The 20,475-nt window shown below is 50.4% G+C and overlaps 1 protein-coding gene across 1 annotated transcript in view; it reads right to left on the bottom strand.

Moving 5' to 3' along the window:
* Positions 1-20,475, bottom strand: part of SOS1 (SOS Ras/Rac guanine nucleotide exchange factor 1) — a 38,803-nt gene that overhangs the window by 15,836 nt on the left and 2,492 nt on the right. Inside the window, 6 exon segments of the mRNA XM_078596597.1 lie at positions 91-201; positions 915-1,058; positions 1,878-2,090; positions 2,419-2,583; positions 3,055-3,186; positions 4,148-4,273. Coding sequence (XP_078452723.1) covers positions 91-201; positions 915-1,058; positions 1,878-2,090; positions 2,419-2,583; positions 3,055-3,186; positions 4,148-4,273 — 891 coding nt within the window.

The raw sequence follows: 20,475 nt of genomic DNA, 5'->3' as shown, positions 1-20,475 counted from the left end.
TGAAGCGATCACACAAGAGTGGGTGTGTGTAGGGAAGTGGGTGGTGAGGCAGGGTGTGTGTGTGTGTGGGGCCGTGGGATCGGGACGCACGCGGAGGTAGTTTGCGGCCCCAGGCTTGGACATGAGGCCGAGGAAGTGGTCGTGGTAGCCAGAGCGCAGGATCTCCTGCGTGTAGATCTCGTAGGGGTCAAACGCTTGCTCCTAGTCATGGAGGAGAGGGTGGAGATACAAAATATATATTAGCGTCGTCAATTCAAACATTTCTTACTACACTGCATTGCGGCTAGTTTTTTTGTCTCAACCCAGAAAAAGCTCTCCCAACTCAACGCATGTTTTCTATGACCCCCGATCAACAAGCTTTCAACCCTCCACCCACAATCCTGAGGTTTTTTTGCCTGTGACCTTTCTGCGAGTCTTCTACGGTATGACCACAATGCCAAGGTATCCTGTCAGGGAGTCATCACCACTGCAGCAATTACAGCTGCATTTGTTTTGTAACCTTCTATCAGCCAGCGTTCAGCACTCCAGCAAATGCAGGTCATGTCCCTTCACCCCCCCCGCCCACCCCATCAATAAACTTTCATTGCTAAACGAGGGCCCCTGGAATGTAACAAGGCTAGCACAGAAGTTGCAGTGGTGGAACATTGATTGTTATTGTTCACAGGTGAGTGTGCATGGGTGAATGGGTGAGCAGCTCAGCAAGTGAGCGAGTGGGCAGGTGAGCAATTGAGAGTGGGCAGGTGAGAAAGAGAGTGAGTGAGCAACTGAGGAGGTGAGTAGTACAGTAAGGTGAGCGAGTGAGCAGGTGGTCGGTGAGCGAGTAGGTGAGTAGGTGTGCGAGTAGGTGAGCAGGTGTGCGAGTAGGTGAGCGAGCAGGCAAGCGAGTGAGCAGGTGAGTGAGCCAGCGTTGTCACCTCAGCCATGTCCTCGAAGCAGCTGCCCACGAGCGGGTGAGGGCTGCTCTCATCTGTCATCTCGACCGTGTCCTCCATGAGGCCCAGCAGCTTCACGGTCAGCTCGTGCACGTCCAGGATGCGGCTGAACACCATGTCCAAGTCCTGTGGCACGGTGCGACACAGCACGGTGAAGCGACGACATCTTGTGGCACCGCATGGCCAGTAAAGCGCAAGCCTGACCCGGCGCCTGAACACACTGGTGATCGATCAAGAGGTGGCCGTGTGGCTTGGGAAGCTGATGCTTCAACTGGGTGAGAGCATTAGGCCAGCACTGCTTCAGGCGTGGAGTTTGAATCACAAAGATTAAAAAGCCGTATGTAAATTTATGTTACATATTGGCTTATACCAGCCCTGAGGGATAGGTTTGCAACTGTGTTTTAGATGGCACACGTTCGCAATGAACCACTCTCCGCCTTGTGGTTTGTGGGCAGACACACATGTGTGCACACCAGTGCGCACAAGGACAACAAATATTCCATGTGTAGTCTACACTGCCTGCTGGGGCAAGTGCTGTTCACAAGCACACAGAAACGTTGATATAGCACACAAAGGGGTGGTCTGATCAATTGTACACCTGGCTGCCCCCCATACGCACAAGCATGCACGTACATATACATAAAACAGCTGCCATTTGCCATATGAAGTGTGGACAGCTCGCTAGCAGGAAGTAACAGGACGACTAATGCATTATGGGTTGACCGAGATACACCACCTGCACTCCCCACTGTGCCGAAATTCGCACCTAGACACACGAATGGACACAGACGAACAAACACGCGAATACCAGGGCACGCACGCACACACGCACACCAACAACAACAGCCGCCATTTGCCACTAAGTTACGGTGACGTCACCACAGAGCCTGTACCGGGGCTAAGCACACATAGCACGTGGGCGTGCACGCGCGCACGCTCACGCACGTGAGAGGAGAAGAGGCCCGGCGATGACGCGAGCGGCTCGCGGAAGACGCGCAGGATGAGGTTGAGCTCGCGCAGATACTGCCGCTCCTCGGCGATGAGCGCCTTCACCAGATCGTCGTACGTCTGCTCGCACGCCGCGCTCGGCTCCTCGTCGCCCGAGAGCACGCTGGACAGGTCGGCGTCGTCGTCCTGCTGGAACATGTCCATCAGCACCTGGGTCGGGGGGCGGTGGGGGGAACACAGCGGGACAGACGGTGTGGCTCAGTCACTCGGCCAGTAGTGATCGTCGATATGAATAACACTGTTAGTGATTCCATGCTATATGCACCAGATAATGAAAAGAATGACTCGTACATTCCGGAATTTTATCGTGACCCCTTATCGTAAAAATTCATCTGAATCTCTACATGCAGAGTCGTGTGCATGCGAGTTTTGATGGCGACGTTGTTTGATGTATGTTGAACTTCTTTCGCACCATACGTAGCCAACTGTGCGTGCGCCACCGTCGCTCCACAGCCACTAGCGGCGCATTTGCAGGTACCTTGTCGGCGCACATGGCCACCTTGATGTCCTGCTGGGTGATCTCGAAGTGGCGGATGTTGCGCACGTAGTTGCCGGCCAGCTTGAGGATGTCGGCCGAGATGTACTCGAGCACGGCCACGATGTAGGTGGACACCTGGTGGTCAATCCGGTAGCCCAACACCTCCTGTGCACCACCGGCGGCGGGGGTCAAAGGCCAAGGGGTCAGAAGAGAGGTGGCAGAAACCGGCCCTTCAGATATCAACTCCTCACGGAAGGGGACGACGATGAGGGATTCAATAATGCACCAAGGAATCTATTAAAACCAACTCGTACATTTAGGGTACAGTAATTGAATGACGCGTGTAAGAATCAATTACTTTTTCAACATGTGTATGTCGCGTGTAATAGGATCACACGATCCTCGCATCCACTAGCGATGTTACATTCACCAAAGGATCAAAGGGGAATAAGAACGAATAAAGGGGAAGAGTGAGACAGGGTAATTTGAGCGAGACGTCGAGACCGAGCGAGTGAGATTAAAAGACGGAGCGAGGGGTGGGAGGGAGAGGCAGCGAACGGACTAGACGGGGAGAGAGGGGACGCGCCGACACCGAGAGATCGAGGGGACCGAGCTGGGCTGGGACACGGGGGCCACCTTGAGGAGCGGGTGTATCTTGTCGACGGGGAGCAGGAGGGGGCTCCTCCGCTTCCTCTTCTCGATGGCCGACTGGGCGTCCCCGATGGCCCACGTCTCAATCGGGTGTGGGAAGGTCTTCTGGACACGCTCCTGGAAGCGCACAATGTGACAACGCAGCACGCACATAGTCACACACACAGTCACTCACGTACATAGTCACATACGCAGTCACACATGCACAGTCATAGTTATTGTCACTCACACATGCACAAAGTCACTCACGCACAGTCAGACAAGCACGCACAGTCACTCACACACATAGTCATGCACACGCAGGCACGAAGGCAAACACCGCCGTCACCGTCGCCACCAGCGCGCATGTACTGGGCGCTGAAGTCGCACGCATGCGAAGCCGTGTGCGTTGCCTCGAACGTTCATGCTGTTCGTGTGTTTGCCGTTACGCGCCGGGATTCGAAGCGTTGTGCCATTCAACAGAAGCACGCAAAGTTTTTGCGTAACGACATTTACGGGGCAGAAGGCAGCTGGGCGTCTTTAGCTGCCTAATGTCCCGTGTCAGAGTAATGAGCCGGCACCCAAGGGCAGGGAAGTCGGAGAACAAGCCTTGGACGTACGAGTGAGAGAAAGCGCCGGCAGACAATAACTGGGCAAGGGCGCCTTCTGGTTTTAAAAAGGGTTCTCGCTGCGGCGAGTTGGGCAATACGTCGGTGTGTTTGCATTTTTATTTGACTTGCACTCATCTGTGAGACCGCAGAAAGGAAAGCGCTAAGTGGCGGGGGCGACAGGTGATGTTTGAGGAGTGCGACACACGGAGGTAATCAATTGTCAGCCAAAGTGCCGGTCCTGTAATGACACAGTGATAAGACAACTTTGGACTGGTTTCATCCTCATTAGGACTCATCGGTACAGTAGTCACCAACGCACACTACTGCAAAGTCTGCCTATGGAAACCATATTTGTGGAGTCCTCAATGTTGTTTGCTTTTTTGTGTTTGGTGTTCAGCATCTCCCCCTCTGTGGCTGCTTCCTACTCCCAGGACCGCCGGTGAACCTGTGATAATCCTGCAAGTTCGGACGCGCGAGGACGTACGCACCTCGACGTCCTGCACGTTGCGCGGCTGCGTCACGCACAGCATGCTCAGCAGCTGCAGGATGAGCTCCTCGATGTAGCGCAGCGCGTCGTCGTTGGCGGTCAGGTTCGGGTGCACCTGCCTCTGCACCTGCGCTCATTCACGGGCGGAAAAGGGTCAAGGGTCATCCGCCTGTCCGAGGGCAGTGTCGGTCAACTTTCATGCATTATCGGACCTGCACCAATCCTAAACCAGACTCGGGAAGAACATTTTTACTGGGTGTGTACCGATTAATTAATTAGAAGCAGAAGGCACGTTTCAAATTGCCTCCTATTGTTGTTGGAGGGAGGCTACCTTTAAATGCCCAGTCGTGTTTTTCACGGGCACCTTCCACAGGTGCCGATTTTGATGCTGCTGGTACCAGTGATCAATAAACCAATCAGCGCCAAGCCCCCCTGTAACCGCATCAACCTCTCTCTTCTCTATCCGGTTACATGTCAATTTAGCTCCCTATATTCATCCAAAAAGAAGCTACTTAATCGTGCAGTCAGTTGGCATGCGGGCTACATGAACCAGCCAACGCATCCTCGCAAGACGGAAAAGTTCACTGAAGGGGGCTATGACCAAATATTTCAAGTTTCTGTGATCAGAAGACAACTTACAATCCATCTTGGCTAAACCCAGGATGGATCATAAGACAGGGCAGCTTGAGGTTTGAAATCAGTGCAGGTGTTCCTGTAATCGAGTCCATGTTTCTCAAGTGGTGTGACAAGATCCAGAGCTGTATGCAGTGCAACAGGCCGGGCAGCCTGCAAAGAGCATTAAACAGTCGCTGAAAAGATGCTGCGTGACAAGATTCAGAGTGCGACCTCTGCTGCCTAACTGAAACTGGTCGTCGGCACACTGCCCAAATACCACCACCTCATAAAACCACCGCACAAAACTCCAATGGAGAGTTAAGGATCTGGATTTGTTGAGGACACTGGGTACTCAGGTAAGTGTTTTGTTGTGTCAGATGGCAAGGCCCGATCTCTTGGGGATACGTTCCAGGTTTACCAGTTCATCAGCATGCATACATAACATGGTTGACCAGCAGGGAGACATCCTTTGACCTCACCCGGGTATCAATCACCCACTTGTTTACAAACCCAGACAGCCAAGTGTATTCACACATACCGTATACACAGATGCACAAACACACACATTAACAAATATGTACACATGTTCACACATTAATTACTCATTTAACCAACTGATAAAGACTCATAATAACTGTTACCAATGTAAAACCTAATGTGAAACCAAAAAATATTCATATGACCTTAGGGAACAGTACATAAAGAGTACAGAAATAGGCAAGCGAAAACTATTTTACAGCATCTCATTGGAAAATATTTGACTAACCCATGTGGAAATACACATTCACATCATTGACTTATTGTATGTCTATCTTGAGTCAAAAGTTCAGTCAGAGGGTCAACTTGGGCCAACATTTTTCTTGGAGTGCTAAAATACGCATTTATACACTGGTCCCCCACCATGGGAATGTGAAATATTCCCCGTCTGTTCAGAGCCACCGGCAGGAGAGGAGCGCTTTGCACCTTGGCTGCCCGAGCAGGCAGACGACGCCGTGGCTGGAACTTTGAGTTTTACTGGCAGAACGTGGCCCGAAACCACCGCTGCTTGGTTGCCTGCTATCACTGCCAAGTGCCCTCTACAAAACACCACGTGGCCCCCCATTAAGCACAGTCGGGGAAAAGTGTACCCAAATTCATTTTACGTACATTTTTGGTGGTTCGTTACAAACCACCAACACGGACCAAAAATGTACGTCGTTCTACAATAATTGTTATGCTTGCTTATCCAGGAAAGCCTCATGCAGTCTCAGGACTCTTTATTCTTCAGGAGTGTCCTGGCAAGTTTCGCTATATTGGGGGGTGATGTTGCTATTTGCAAACCCAATTTAATACTTTGCAGGTAGATTGGGATGTTTGTCAAACACTAGTTCCATTCTCTTTGGGTCTTTCGGTAAAGCCACGAAGATAGAAAAATAAATAGATCACTACGTTTCGATCGCAACACAGGCAATCTTCAGGTGAACCAATTTCTCAACCACATCAATTCCACCCACACGGATGCCTATCTAAAACCTGACTCCTACCACCATCCAGCCAAGAAGAATTCCCTCATCAAAACCCTACACCATAGGGCCCGTTGCATCTCTGACCAGCAACACCTAGCCAGTGAACTGGAGCACATACACCAAGCCCTCAAGATGAATGGATATTCGGACCGCACAATCCGCAAAGCTGTCACCCCAACCTTGGGGAGAGAACCCTCTGAGGATCCAATCAAAAACATCACCTTGCCATACATAGCAGGATTTCCCAAAAAGATTTCCAAAATCATGAACAAACACAAGATCCAGGTTCGATTCAACACAGTACATAAAATTCGTGATCTGATCCCATCTGTGAAGGATGTGATCCCTGACATGCAATACCCCGGCGTCTACAAACTAAGCTGTGTCTGCAGCAGTAGTTACATTGGGGAAACTAAGCGACATGTCTCGGACCGTGTTGGTGAACACAAGGCGGATCTGAAACACGGTAGGACCAATACCTCGGCCGTGGCTGATCATTGTTTGAACGCTGTGGGCTCACATTAAATTGATTTTTCCAAGACGAAGGTACTATGCAAACCCACTGGCAATCAAAGATTTGTCCATGAAGCCATCCAGATATATAAACACAGACAACTTCAACCGAGCAGATGGGTAGAAATTGAGCAATCATTGGAAGGAAGTGATTAACCAGGTAAAGTCTTAACCTGCCGTGATGTTTCCATCCTTCCTGCCGATGTTAGCTGACTCTCTGAGTTGCATTACTAGGTTGGATGTCTTTGTATTGACAGGCTGGATGTCCTACTCGATCTGCCACCGAAGCAACATTGACATGCTAATCTCTCACAATACAATGGCCACTTCCACAGCTTCAGGGAGACCATCTCTAGCCCCGCCCTCTTACCCTGAGGGGACTCCCATCTCAGGCCTATACAAGACCTTGTATCAGTAGCTTTCTGTCTCTCACCTGAAGACGCATTTATATTTTTACGAAAAATATGAACATCAACACACATTTAACAAATGGGATGGGGGAAAAAACTATTTGGAATTAAAAATGTGTGCGGAATTTCTGATCTTCCGTGTGATATATGTGGTTGTGCAAAAAATAGATATTTTAAGATGAGACTTGAGTTGTTTATGCCCTTGCTTAAAACCATAAACTCGCTGCACTTGAGAAGCAAGTTCAATCACAAGCCACTACCTGGTTTTGAACTCAGGGTGTCAGAAGTAACAGCACAGTCCTCTGACCTTGGAGACATCCACCACCATCACATTACACGTTGGTGCTGCACTTCATTTGGCTGAATCCCAGTTCTAAACATTAAGAATATCACTCTCCGCGGCCGCGTGGATGGGCAAGTGCTGCCCCCAACTGTGTGGGTCAGAGGACACTCGGCGAGATGTCAGAAGGAGTTCCGTGATATCCATTTCCGTGGGCCATTCCAATAGATTCTTCCCCTCACAACACAATGCCAATACTTATATTCTTCACAATTACCCTCATGATGATTTTGTGTGATGCACCTATGACAGTCTTCGCCGGAGGAAATTACAAATTTCCTCGACAGGTGAGTGTGTCACACATCTTTCTCTCCTGCCATAAACTGATCCACCGTCCCCCCTGCCCCCTCCCTCCAAGTCGCTGAGTAACAGCCGGTAAAATAAGAGGGCCTCTAATGAGCGGTCACCCAAGAGCGGTTCAGACCGGCTTTGTGGTTACACGTTTTACTGGAGGGCCCAGTGGTGACGAGGCAGGAAGCCGGGGCCGGTACACAGCACCGAGACCCCAGGAGGCAGTGGGCGTCATCTCAGGCCCTGGAGACGTCTTGGCCCACATGGAAGAAGACGCAAGTTGTGTGGTGCGGCTGGTTTGCTGTCGCGAGTCCTTTCACTTCGCAACTGTTGACATTTGCATTGGCGAATGTTTTTGGACAATGCATAATGTGAAACACACCTGGCTTCTTCAAAACCCCACATTTTTGTAAATGTAACCATGAAAAAAATAACATACGGTCTTTTGTCAATCCACTGCTGGATGAAGGCCTCCTCACACCCCGTCTGTCATGGGGGTTGTTTGATCATACTTCACCGCGCTGGTCAGCGGGAGTTGACGAGGGGGTGGGGGCGTCACTTGGACTGGTTCAGATATCACTCAGCACCCATGTTAGCTGTGGCCAGGGGGGGGGGGTTAAACGGTGAAATGTGCTAACCACCCTGCCCCCGCTCCCCCTTCCCACTGTAAAACTTAAATACGACCGCAAGAGGGAAAGTAACACCAACGGAGTACGGCAATTTTTTTGCGGTTAGCAGCCAGGCATGCGCCCACCGACTAAAAAACGCGTGCACAGTTTTCAGCGGATGAAAACTATGTTAAAATATTTGTTTTTGAGAGCGACCTGCTGGGCTTAACGCTCGCACGCACACAGGCGCACGCAACCAGTCGGTTTTTGTTCGAGCCCCCCCCCCCCTTGCCGTATCGTCTCAAGCCGCACCCCGCACCGACGGTCCGCTGCTAAAGCTAAAGAGTGCAATTTTCCCACAATATTGTTGTGTACGGCAACATTGCTGTCCACACTGCTCGGCCTCAATGCTGAGTAAATACTGATCGACGTCGGTCTACCACAGGCAGCTTGGTCCCAACGCCTTTTGAAGTGTATTGCGATGCACATGCAACAGAAGCATTCTGTAATTGGCTGGAAACGCCATGTGGGTCATCATGGAAGCTTGGACAAATGTGGCCAAATGCTTATTCAGGCACATTGGACCATGTTGCCAAGTGGAGTTGGTTGGAGTGATGGAGGTTGCACTGTTAAGAGGTTCTGGTCATTGAGGTTGTGGTATTAGAGGTAGCGGTGATGGAGGTTGCAGTGATGAAGGTTTGTGGTATTAAATGGTGAGATGTTAATAGGTTGCAGTGATGGAAGTTGTGGTGATGGAGGTTGTGGTATTAGATGGCGAGATGGTAAGAGGTTGCAGTGATGGAGGCTGGATATAAGAGGTTGCGGTGGTGGAGGTTCGGGTTTTAGAGATTGCGGTGGTGGAGGTTGAGGTATGGGAGGTTGCGGTGATGGAGGTTGCGGTGATGGAGGTTGCGGTGATGGAGGTTGCGGTGATAGAGGTTGGGGTGTTGGGAGGTAGCTGCATTGGGATTGCAGCATTGGGGGATGACGGAGAGAGACTGAGTGAGAAGCGCAAGCAGGCGGTGGGCGTGAGGGCAGGCGGGTAGGTGGGAGGGGGCGAGGGGCAATTTCATGCAAAATGATGACGAATCACTCTTGAGTCACGGTCACGAGTTCACGCGCCTAACGTGGGGCGACGCTAGGGAGAGAGTGCAGGCGGGCAGGGTGTGTGCGTGTACGTGTGTCAAGTGAGCTGGCGTGCAAGGCATGGGGAGGGGTGTGCGCACGCACGCGTAGTAAGTCTTGCGGGGCCAGGCAAAGGGCCCGGGATTTGAAACCTGCAACAGCTGCTGGAGCCTAACGCTGTTTCACCGTGTCCAAGACACAACAGAGCACCCCAAGCAGGGCCTGTCGCCCCGTGTCTCCCTTCTCCTCTGGACTCCGCCACTCTCACCCCGAGTCACGTCGCACCTCCCCCCACCCTCGCCCCCAAATCAAATCCTCAGCGGTTCTGCAGCCAGCCTCTCCGTCTCTCCCTCCTGCTGGCACAAATCTGATTTGGACAGCCGGTCTAAACTAGCCAGACGCACACTGCACACTGGGAAGGCACTCCACAGCTTCAAACGCGGGGTCAGTCGGGCATCACTCTGAACCCTTAGAGACGCGAGCACAAAAGGCTTCCAGCATTACCATTAGTGTTATTATTCAGGGCAGCAACAGCTACTTAATTTGATGAATCAACAATTTATGTTAATATTGTGAATACATTAACTCCCATTATCTAATGGATAATATGAAAGTATTAATCCATAAGTGAAAGCGAGGATCGGGGCAAAACCCAAGGATGCGGAAGAGGATTGCGTCGCTCCATTAATGATTCGCAACACGCATCGTGATCGGACACTGGCATCGCAGGCAGCGTGCAGGGCACACCACACTCGTGAAGTGGCCGCAGCCAAACTCCACAAAGCCTCACTGCTGCCGGTCCAAGCTTATGCAACGTGCAGCTCTGGCATCGTCCAAAGTTGGAATGTTTGAGTTGCGTAGAAGTCGCCCGGCCATCATCAGTTGCAGAGCCATATGACATCGAGCAACCACCAGATCTGAAAACGGTCAATCGGCAGAAAATGTCGTCGCATGGTTGTTGGGGAGGCCGGCGATGAGACGCAAGTGGGGGTCACGGCAACACGCATTCCCTGCCGAGTTTCGGGAATCGGTTGCCTAGCGCCAGACGGGTTGCGCCAGATCATGCAGGCAAAGCGTTAAGGGCGGCGCAGCTTTTGGGAAATCACACTCGCTCGGGGATGTTCCATCGCCCGTGACCCCGAGTGCCCCCATGACCGCTCCGCCACGGCCCACCCAGGGAGCATCGTGCGCGTGCGTGCCGCGGATAAATATTTACAACAGCTTTTAAATAAACCACACAACGGCTATTTCTGCGCACGTCACCGCGTGTCTGAAGAGACGCTCTCGGGCGGCCATTGGAAAAGTGACAATTTGAATGCCATCATCTATTGTGTACCGTATTACAAATGACAATTAATTTATTGTAAATCATTAAGTTATAATTACATTCCCATCTTGAGGAGAAGGAAATAAGTGATTTCATTTCTCCTTCACAGTGGAGAAATTTTGGCAGAAAATGCAAATTTTTCATTAATAAGATAAAATCTGTCTTTTGAAGGGGCAGGTTTGGTTTGCACAGACTTGTATAATTTATGCCTGGGTGGCAGGTGCATAATTGTTTACAATAGGACCCGAATAACTGACTTTATGGCTATGCAAAGCATGTTTATGTGCAAATCGCACGCAATGACAGAATTTAATCTGTGTGCTCAGAATAACTCGGATTAAGCCATCCTAAGACAACAAACAACCTTTCAAAAAATATGTACATAAAATGTACACATCCACCCGCGCTCGCGGACACTACAACCCCAGGCTGCTTGCCTGGACTCGTGGATTCGCATGTCCGGTGCGCGGCACCGAGGACTCTGCTGAAGCCACCTCGGCGCTGCGCACCACAAAACGGCAAAACGCCGCCGGCCTTATGGCGGGAGATCACAGTGGGAGCGACGCCACCACTGCCACCGCGTCGCCGGGTATCAACGGCACGCCCTGCCGTACCTCGCTGTGCCCCGTTTGGACAGCCTGCCCACACACCCACCCGCCTCCCCACCGACCTTCGCACCAAAATGCTTTTTGCCTTTATGTTGTTGTCCTTCCCCGCACCTCGGATTAGCACAGTTGGCTACGTACCGTGGGAAAGAAGTTCAACATAGATACGTACATACAAACAGCTCCCAAAGTCCACCAGGCTGACCCACGTCACAGCACGCACACACGGACTCTAGGCTGGTAAATAGAGAAGGCAACATGGTCCAACCAGGTGGTGGTGAAATGAGTGGGGAATGGATGTTTGGAGAATTGATGCCACCAAGGGCGATGATGCCTGCTCGTGGCACCAGGCTGATTCAACAACGTGGGATAAAACTACCGTGCCATGTCCATAAAACGAGTACTACGTTGTGGGAAGCTAAAACAGCGTTGATCCTTTGCCAGAAAAATGTGAAACTTCAAAGACTTGTTCAGGGCCACGTTGGAGATAAGCGCCGCCCAATGCTCGCTTGAGCACGGGTGCATTTTGACCAAATAGAGAGTTCCATCGGCCGTAAACAATAACGATGGTGGTGATAAGTAAATTATATTTGTCAGTCTGAGAAAACATGTCACACGAGGCAGAGATGTATTGACGGGTCAAGCAGGCAGTGCTGGGCAAGGCCCGGTTCCGCCGTGTGTTCCTGGAGAATGGTGTCAGCGCTCTCGGGCACGTTCCCACTTTTGGGCTGCTGCTCAGTCATTAAGCCTCGACTGCTGGCCATCATTCCTTCTAGCGACGTGTCCTGCACAAGGCTCTGCTTCCTTTCCTTAACAGTCAACGTGACGTCTCCTAACTTACATTTGAAACGCACAACACACACAAAAAAATCACAAACCCCCTCCCCTTCGTCTCATCCATACTGTGTTCATCCACCGCACTGCAATTCCCCGTCTGCTTCTGTCCTCGCACTACTCCACGATGGAATTCCCTACGTACACACACACACAACCTTGCTCAATTCAATACAAATGTTTACTCCGACCGATTACAACTCTGATGTGGTGCTGTGCGTTGCTGGCCGCTTTGGGCCTGTGCTCAGCAACCGTGTAAAAAAAAGAAATCACTAAACCTCGCAAGAATCCAAACCACGAGGAGCGTGGTGGAGTGGGGGAGCAGGTGACGTGACCACGAGTGAGGGAATCTCTGCCGTTCGTCCCCAACGTCTCAATTTCATGCACAAGCCACCCTTTTAGGGCGACGGGCACAGGCACCGCGCTGTTACTTAACGAGATGGAGAGCAAAATAAATTAGAATTATTATTTCAGGCAACGGCACGAGTATATTCGCTTTTCTGTACACTCGCCCTCAACCGACGAGCAGAGGACAAACGCGTGCTAACATACTGTTTGCCTGTTTTTCACTTTATTTTTACAACCTACAACCTTTCGTAAAAATGAGGGTACTGTGCGCTGGATACAGAGAGCGAGAGCAAGACAGCGAGTGTGCGAGAGGGGTGGGTGGCGCGGCCAGGTTTAATTTCTTCTAATTATAAATAAATAAATTGGTGTCTATTTGCCCACCCTGGGGTGAATATGATACAGGGGGCATAGTGCTGAGTAGCGCCACCCCCTTTCCCTGGGCCCAGCATTCTGAGTTTAGCCTTTTTACCCACCAAGAGCATCCCCTAGGCACCCTTGAGGCTGAGCAGTTCAACACAGTCTGAAATGAGCACACACTGAAAGCCTCCGTGAGGTCTCAGGAGGATGGTACGAACATTCTGTGACATCCTGGCCGAGAACACCCCACTCATAGGGTTGGTACCATAAGCATCACAACCGCTCAGTAGGTGCCAAGGTGTGTATCCACCCCACTGTGTCAGCCACGTGCAGTCCCAAGGAACAGAACTTTACACTCTGCCCACTCATCAACACAGAAATCCTAAGTTACACTCCTGATAAGAACCGACGCTCAGGTGCATTATAAAATATAATTCTGTGGTGGCCGTGTCTGACACTGCACTGGCGCTGTTCAGATTCTAGGTTGAAGTCTCAACAAAATTGGCTTTGCAGGCCAGTCTACAATCAATGCATAAGGGACCGTAACAAATTCTGCCTTAGCATGTAATCTTGTCAAGAGCATCTCTATGCAACAGCTTAGAAACAAGCCACCTGCTTGTCTGTTGACAAATGCAGCATTGAGCCTGCTGCACGGCAGGCCCGTAAAGGATGCCCAGCAATGGCCAGTAGCATCATTCCTAGGTCGTTGCCGAACTGGGCCGCGCTGTTTAGGCAAGATACCTTAGTGTGCGCGTTGATTCCGGGGGCACAATCGGTGACGCGACATAATTGGGGAAGACGGTTTGAAGATGATACCGCTGGGCAGCACCCGATGCCGCATCTCACAGCGTCGGGGGACAAAGGGCAGCGGAGCGGCGTGCGGCACACACACGGGCTCGCCGAGGTCGCACCCCCCCCGCCCCCGGCACCGCGTGACCCGGCCACGTTCGCCGCTCAGAGGGATTCCCTCTCCCTTTGTCTCGTCACCAAAGCAGCGCGCGAATAAAGGGGACGGTCTTAGGCTACGGGGTCGTGACCCAGAAGGGGCAGGGGTCACCGGGGGCTCAGATGGAGGTCGAGAAGAGGAGAATACTGCGCCAAATTCCCTAGCACCCCCCCCCCCCAACAATTAATACCGTATTGATTATACCGTGATCTTCATGGGAATTTTTTTTTTACAATTGTTTAACAGGAAAAACTTGAGGAACGAAATTCCGTGGTTGGAAAAAACTCACATGTATGACGGGGGGGTGGGGGGCAACACTCAAAGCTCTGCAGGGGTAGATTAAATAAATCATATCTGCATCAAAATCTCATGGCCAACCTACAGACCTGAACAAGGTAAAACACAGATGCGATGTTACATCAGTAATCACACCATAAACACCTGTCCCCGCATGCTCACCGTATGCTGCCAGCTTTCACCGGTGGACAGCAGGAAAGAGAGTCTGTGCTAGCTTTACAAATGCGCGCCAAACATGAAAGCCATCAGTGGGACGCATTTACGATGATAATTCAGGAGGAAGCGTGGTTGTTTTCCCAGTTAAAAAAATATATTCTATAAAACGTACCACTTAATGCGAGAAAATGCTGCCGTCGAAAAGGTCCGATAATGTGTAAATGCTCAGGGATTTTTAAAAGTGTTTTAATGGGCGGCTATTACATGACAGCCAAGTGCCATATAATATTTAACAGCCAGAAAGTACTGATGATCATTATTTTAAATGAAGAGGCTCCGAGGTAAAAAAAAATGTCTAAAGACAATAGCCACTATTTGCTAAAGCTTCCTGAAACTTAGAGGTGTCATGGAATGACGGATCAATCATTCCTCTATCGGAAAAGGTAGATAAACGGACTTGAAGACCCACAGACCCATTGGCCCCTTATCGTACGTCTATACATTTTCACGAAGAACATTATGAACAGCATAACAAAAATAATCCGAGGCCAACCAGGAGGATTTACAGGGTTTACCATTGACCATGCACATCCCAGGAACCAAGTTCTGGAAGAGAAGTTTGGTTCATGCTGTGCCTTTGTAGACGATGAAAACACATTTAATTAGTAGATATTTATGCGGTCACCCAGGGCTCTCACATGCAAAGACAGACTTTTTTTTATGTAGACATTACAGAAGCCTTTACAAAAAATAGAACAGCCGCACTGAGATGAGATGAAGAATGTAGAGGGATGCATGTTAACATGGGAGTCAGACAAGGTGACCCGCTCTGCAACAAAGCTATTCAGAACGACGTGAGAAGATATTCGATGAAAATCACACTGGAGAAACTAAGGCATAAATGTTAATGGAGAAAAACATTAACAATCTTACAATTTGCTGACAACATAGACATAATGTCAAATGGGAATTAAATAAAGGCAATGTTATAATACAAATAATTTGACAAAAGGCTGCAAAATTGGCTTCAGGATAAATATGAGCCAAATTAAAGGTCGTACAACAAGCTCACTCAACAATGGGGGCCGTCTTTGGGAGGGTCACAAACTGGAAAACACAGCAGCAGGTTGTGAATATCCACGACAGCTACTGAAGGCAGACCGAGAGCAGAAATATGAAGCAAAAATAAAGAGGTGGAGGAGAAGGGGGTGCAGCGATTGTGGAAAGCTAAACTTGATCATGAAAAGTAACACAGCAACGTGCCCCAAATAAGATTTTTTTAACCAGTGCGTACAACTGGCTCAAGAATGGTCATCAAATGTGCATGCGAAGAAGCATAGATACACACGCCTGGGCTTGCATTGCAAGATAGACAGAAGAAGACGACATGGATTAGATAACACACACAGGTTTAAGTCATAATTCCATTTGTGAATAAAAGTGTGACTGAGCAGGACACGTCACTCGAAGAAATGATGGCCGATGGTCTTGAATAATAACGGCGTGGCAGTCAAGGGATGGAGCTCTTCCTCGGGGATGCCCACCAAGGGGATGGAGCGAAACTACTGGACTTCGCTCATTGGATTCCTCCAGTATAAAGATTCTGAATCGGAATCTGCTCATGTGCAGGTAGTTTATTACAACGCAGAGCTGTGAGACATGGTGACAGCAGCTTGTGAAGGCATTCATCCTGCAGTGAACTGATTATGGCAGATGATGACGATGATGTACACTCATACACTGACCGATCACTGCGTTAGATTACAGTGTACAATAACAAAATAGCAAAATACAAACGACTGACCCTCGTACACATAGGCCGCGGTCACATAACCGTGCATGTGACTATTTTTCATTGCGACATTAAGGCGATGAAAATGGTGCTATTACACAAATGTATCTGCGCACCAACAAAAAAACTGTTTATGTTAATTTTAAGAGGTATCTCAAATAATGAGCGCAAACCAGATTGCTGCATTTTATCTGAAAAAGAGTAACCTCTGCAAAGTATTTAAAAAAATAGGTCAGCTATTTTCAATTCCAACAGGTGCTGTGGTTTTCAGATGCCAGAGAGAGGCCCACCGTTGACTCGGCTTGCCCGGCTTGTACGTACGAGTTAAAGAAATCTGATCAGACGAGGCGGTGGCACGAGCCGAGCTCTTGGCAGGCAAAGTGCCGCGTGCTTGGCCTCTCGAACGTTTCAGCGCACCCGGAAGGCACCGGCCGCAGGTGAAAGCGCGCGGCGAAACAAACGCAGCCACCGCCGCCGTCGCCGCCGGGTGAGTCGCGGGAAAGCAAGTGTGGCTGCATCGACGCTTTCGTCTGCCTTGGCCGGTCGACGATTAACAAACAAAAAACCCCTGCAGATAAAATAGATTTTTTTTTTCTTCCTTGAACCTAACCCAATGCTGAGGACCGCAGTTCGTTGTCGTGAACGACGGACAGAACGGCTCTCCACAGGGCGCGCAGAAACTCCGTATCTCGTTCCAGCATCCCACTCAAGGAGATGCAACAGGCCAAGTGGTTGCACGGTGTTACATTATGCGATGTACTATCTGCGAGGAGTTCCGGGAGACGTTTATGCCCTTCACGACATGACCCCAATAACACAAATGGGATATAGATAATGATACATTTTAAAACTCTCGTGTCAAAAACAAAGATAACATTGTCATCTAGATTTTACTTTTGAAAACAAGTTCCTAAGGGTATAGCAATGGCACTGTGTAAAGTGAAAGCGACTGGAAAAATGCATTCCTGCAGACCAGCAGCCGTAAGAATTGGGTGTTTTTTGTTGTCATGAAACGACATGCACACACCCGACCAGCAGGGCTCTCGGCTTTCATGCAGAAAACTCCTAAAGGACGTAGAACAGATCAACATAAACGAACACCGTCGATGCTGTCCAATTCTACACTCCGGCTCGCCCAGACACGTACTGGAACCCACGGGGGCCTGGGCACACAGGTTCCCTTCTGGCCCCGATCGGTTTGCAAACACGGACGCGCGATTGCGATCCTTCGTACCGCGCACACAGGCACCTTGCTGCAGCGCGACCAAAATCATTATGGTGCAGGTAAGGCCGGGGGGTCAGACAATGGCGGCTATAAAAATACAAGACTAACATTTACCACTTTACAGCCACCGTGGCCTGGCGAGCATGAGTTGGCACCAGCGAGGCGCTCCGCACGAGCACACGGACTGTAATGGGAGCACCGCTCGGCATGTAATGTGACAACGCGAACACACACACACACTCGTGCTGGTCTCGCAAAGTGTCCAAGATGTATTGGGGATGCTTTCGCTGGTTTTTTTCCTTGTGATTAATATATGTCTTTAAAGTGAATAAACAACAAGACTCGTTTTGCTCTTTGCTAACAGAGTCGACGTTTCGGACAGCTGGTCTTACTCAGGGAGCCCCAACAGATGAAGAAATATTGGGTGTTATTTTTATAACTTTTCACTCAACAAGTGCTGACTTGGCCAAGAAGGCAGACTATTTATGCACAGCACATATATAGTATGTTGTACACATGTCACTAATATACGCAGCATGGCACGAAACACGACCGCTGTTTTGCAGCATACGGCAACAACTTTCCAAGCTTACTGATGGGCAGCGTGCTTCAAGATGCTGTGAATTAAAACTCAGAGACTATGCACACGTTGCAATGATGTCCATCGGCTGGCATGCTAGAACCCTCAGGTTTAACGATAGTAGCGAAGATTAGGGGGATACATGGATGATTACGGCACTCAACATTAACGATTATCATCATCAGCCATAATAAATCCACAGCTGGATGAAAGCCAACATAAGCTGCTGCAAGCTCTCACGGTCCTGAAATGTAATAACCCACCCCGTCACCTGCACCACAAGCGGATTAATCATCGCCAGCAACATGACCATCGGTCACATTCTCCTGCCACTTTCCAACGAGGAATCTCTCACATCGCTCGAGCCATGCGGGCGGAGTGAAGGGGGTCTCTTGCAGAGGTTGCGGACCACGGCTCACGACGCGAGCCGTCTTCCTCGTGGGAGCGGTGACGAGGCTAGCGACGATGGGAGCGCGTTCGTCTGGTCGTGGCAGCTGCGTGCGTTCTGCATGCCCTGCCAAGCGGTAGTTGCCTCACTCTCTCTTCCTCATCGGTTCTTTATTTATTTGGTTTGTTATACTCCATTTGCTATTGCACCCTTTCACAATTTGTATCCCAATTCTTCCTGCAGACCGTTCATGTACTACTCAGCAAAGTGTTTAATAATGCAGGCTGCTCTTGCTATCCTCGTAAAAGCAACAGACACATGCCGCAATAATATCCTTCAAGGGACTATCTTACAAATCCACTTCAGCTGTGCAGACAAGCCAGTGGTTTGGCCTGTCGCTGTCGGCCAGGCCAATTAATCCTCAAGAATAGAGAGCTCGGCTAAATTAGAGGCAAAAGGCACATTTTATACGACACATATATAGTGTCGTCATTGGTGACCACACTGGGTTGTGGACATCAAATTCACCGCATATTAAAACTCTGGCGTTATCAGACTGGAGACCAGGACTCCAACCTATGTTCTCACCGGCACTGGTTCAGAACTTAACAAGCACAGGTGAGGCGAGCTCCCAGAGATGCCGGATACCTAAACGCCCATTCCCCCGACACCGCGAGCGTCAGCAGCCAGGAGCGTGTACACACACGCAGCACACCACAGCACCACACCACACACACAGCACACCACACACGCAGCACACCACAGCACCACACACACACGCAGCACAGCACAGCACCACACACACACGCAGCACAGCACACACGCAGCACAGCACACACCACAGCACACACGCACCACACCACACATGCACCACACACTACATCACACAGCACACACGCGCCACACACGCAGCACAGCACACACGCAGCACAGCACACACGCAGCACAGCACACACGCAGCACAGCACACGCACCACAGCACACGCACCACAGCACACACGCACCACACCACACACGCACCGCAATGCACACTAACCAAACATGTGTACACCAAGAGATGCCCCGAAGACCACGATCCCCCACGTTGCCTACCTACATCAGCTGTTGGGGCCGGTGCTGTTCGCGAGCCTGATCAAGTGCAGCACAGTGCACGAGGGGGTGGTGTAGCTATAACCGCGCCTGGCCGCCTTTGTCTCCCCACTGCTGATGTTTTAACACCGTACCAACTAACGCAATTAAGGCTGAGTCAACCTCGGGAAGGCCCAGGCCCGGTCGAGATACACCAACACTGCACACGCACTACACGTACAGCTCATGCATACAAGAATGCTAAACTATACATTGTTGTTTTTCACCAGGTAAGTCCCACTGAGTTACCTGGCTCTTTTTCAGAAGCAACCTGGCCACAAATGACAGCTCAGCGAAGTGGCTGATTACGTGGAAATGTATAGCAGCTAAATACTCCACAATGCATAATCGCAGCACATAACGCACCAAAGCACAAAACAATGCCACTGACCAAACACAGCGCGGCCACAAACACCACCCATGTACTGTACAGCATCAGTGACAGCCAAGAGGAGAGCTTTGACAACAGTGCACACACACACACGCACGTGAACTGTGCTTCGCAGCACACACACACACGTCTTGGGGGCCCAGGGCACACTCAAATGCGTACGCCAACAACAACACCACGCACGCACCAGCACATCACACCTACACGGCCGGCACTCTCAAACGACACCACCGCAACATCCAACGCGGCCAATGTCAAACTAAGGCAACACACGCGCCGACAACAACAACAACACCACCAACACCGGCAGGAAAGCACGGTCCCGCGTTCAATCTGTACCGTCCTCCGGGGCACACGGGGGAGGGGCTGCTGGGGGGGCTGTGTGCCGTGTGCCGTGGCAGGCAAGACGCCTGTGGTCACTGCACAGCACCCCAGCGAAGGGCCGTCACACTCACAACGGTACACGCACGCCCACGACTGAGTACACGCAACGAGTGCATGTACTCAGCCTCGCTACTCTAAAATGTTCGTACCCGATGCGTATGAAT

Source organism: Lampetra planeri, chromosome 7, assembly GCF_965212315.1.
Source record: "Lampetra planeri chromosome 7, kcLamPlan1.2.h2, whole genome shotgun sequence".
In the NCBI taxonomy this organism is placed as follows: domain Eukaryota; kingdom Metazoa; phylum Chordata; class Hyperoartia; order Petromyzontiformes; family Petromyzontidae; genus Lampetra; species Lampetra planeri.
This window is presented reverse-complemented; position numbering and strand designations above follow the sequence as displayed.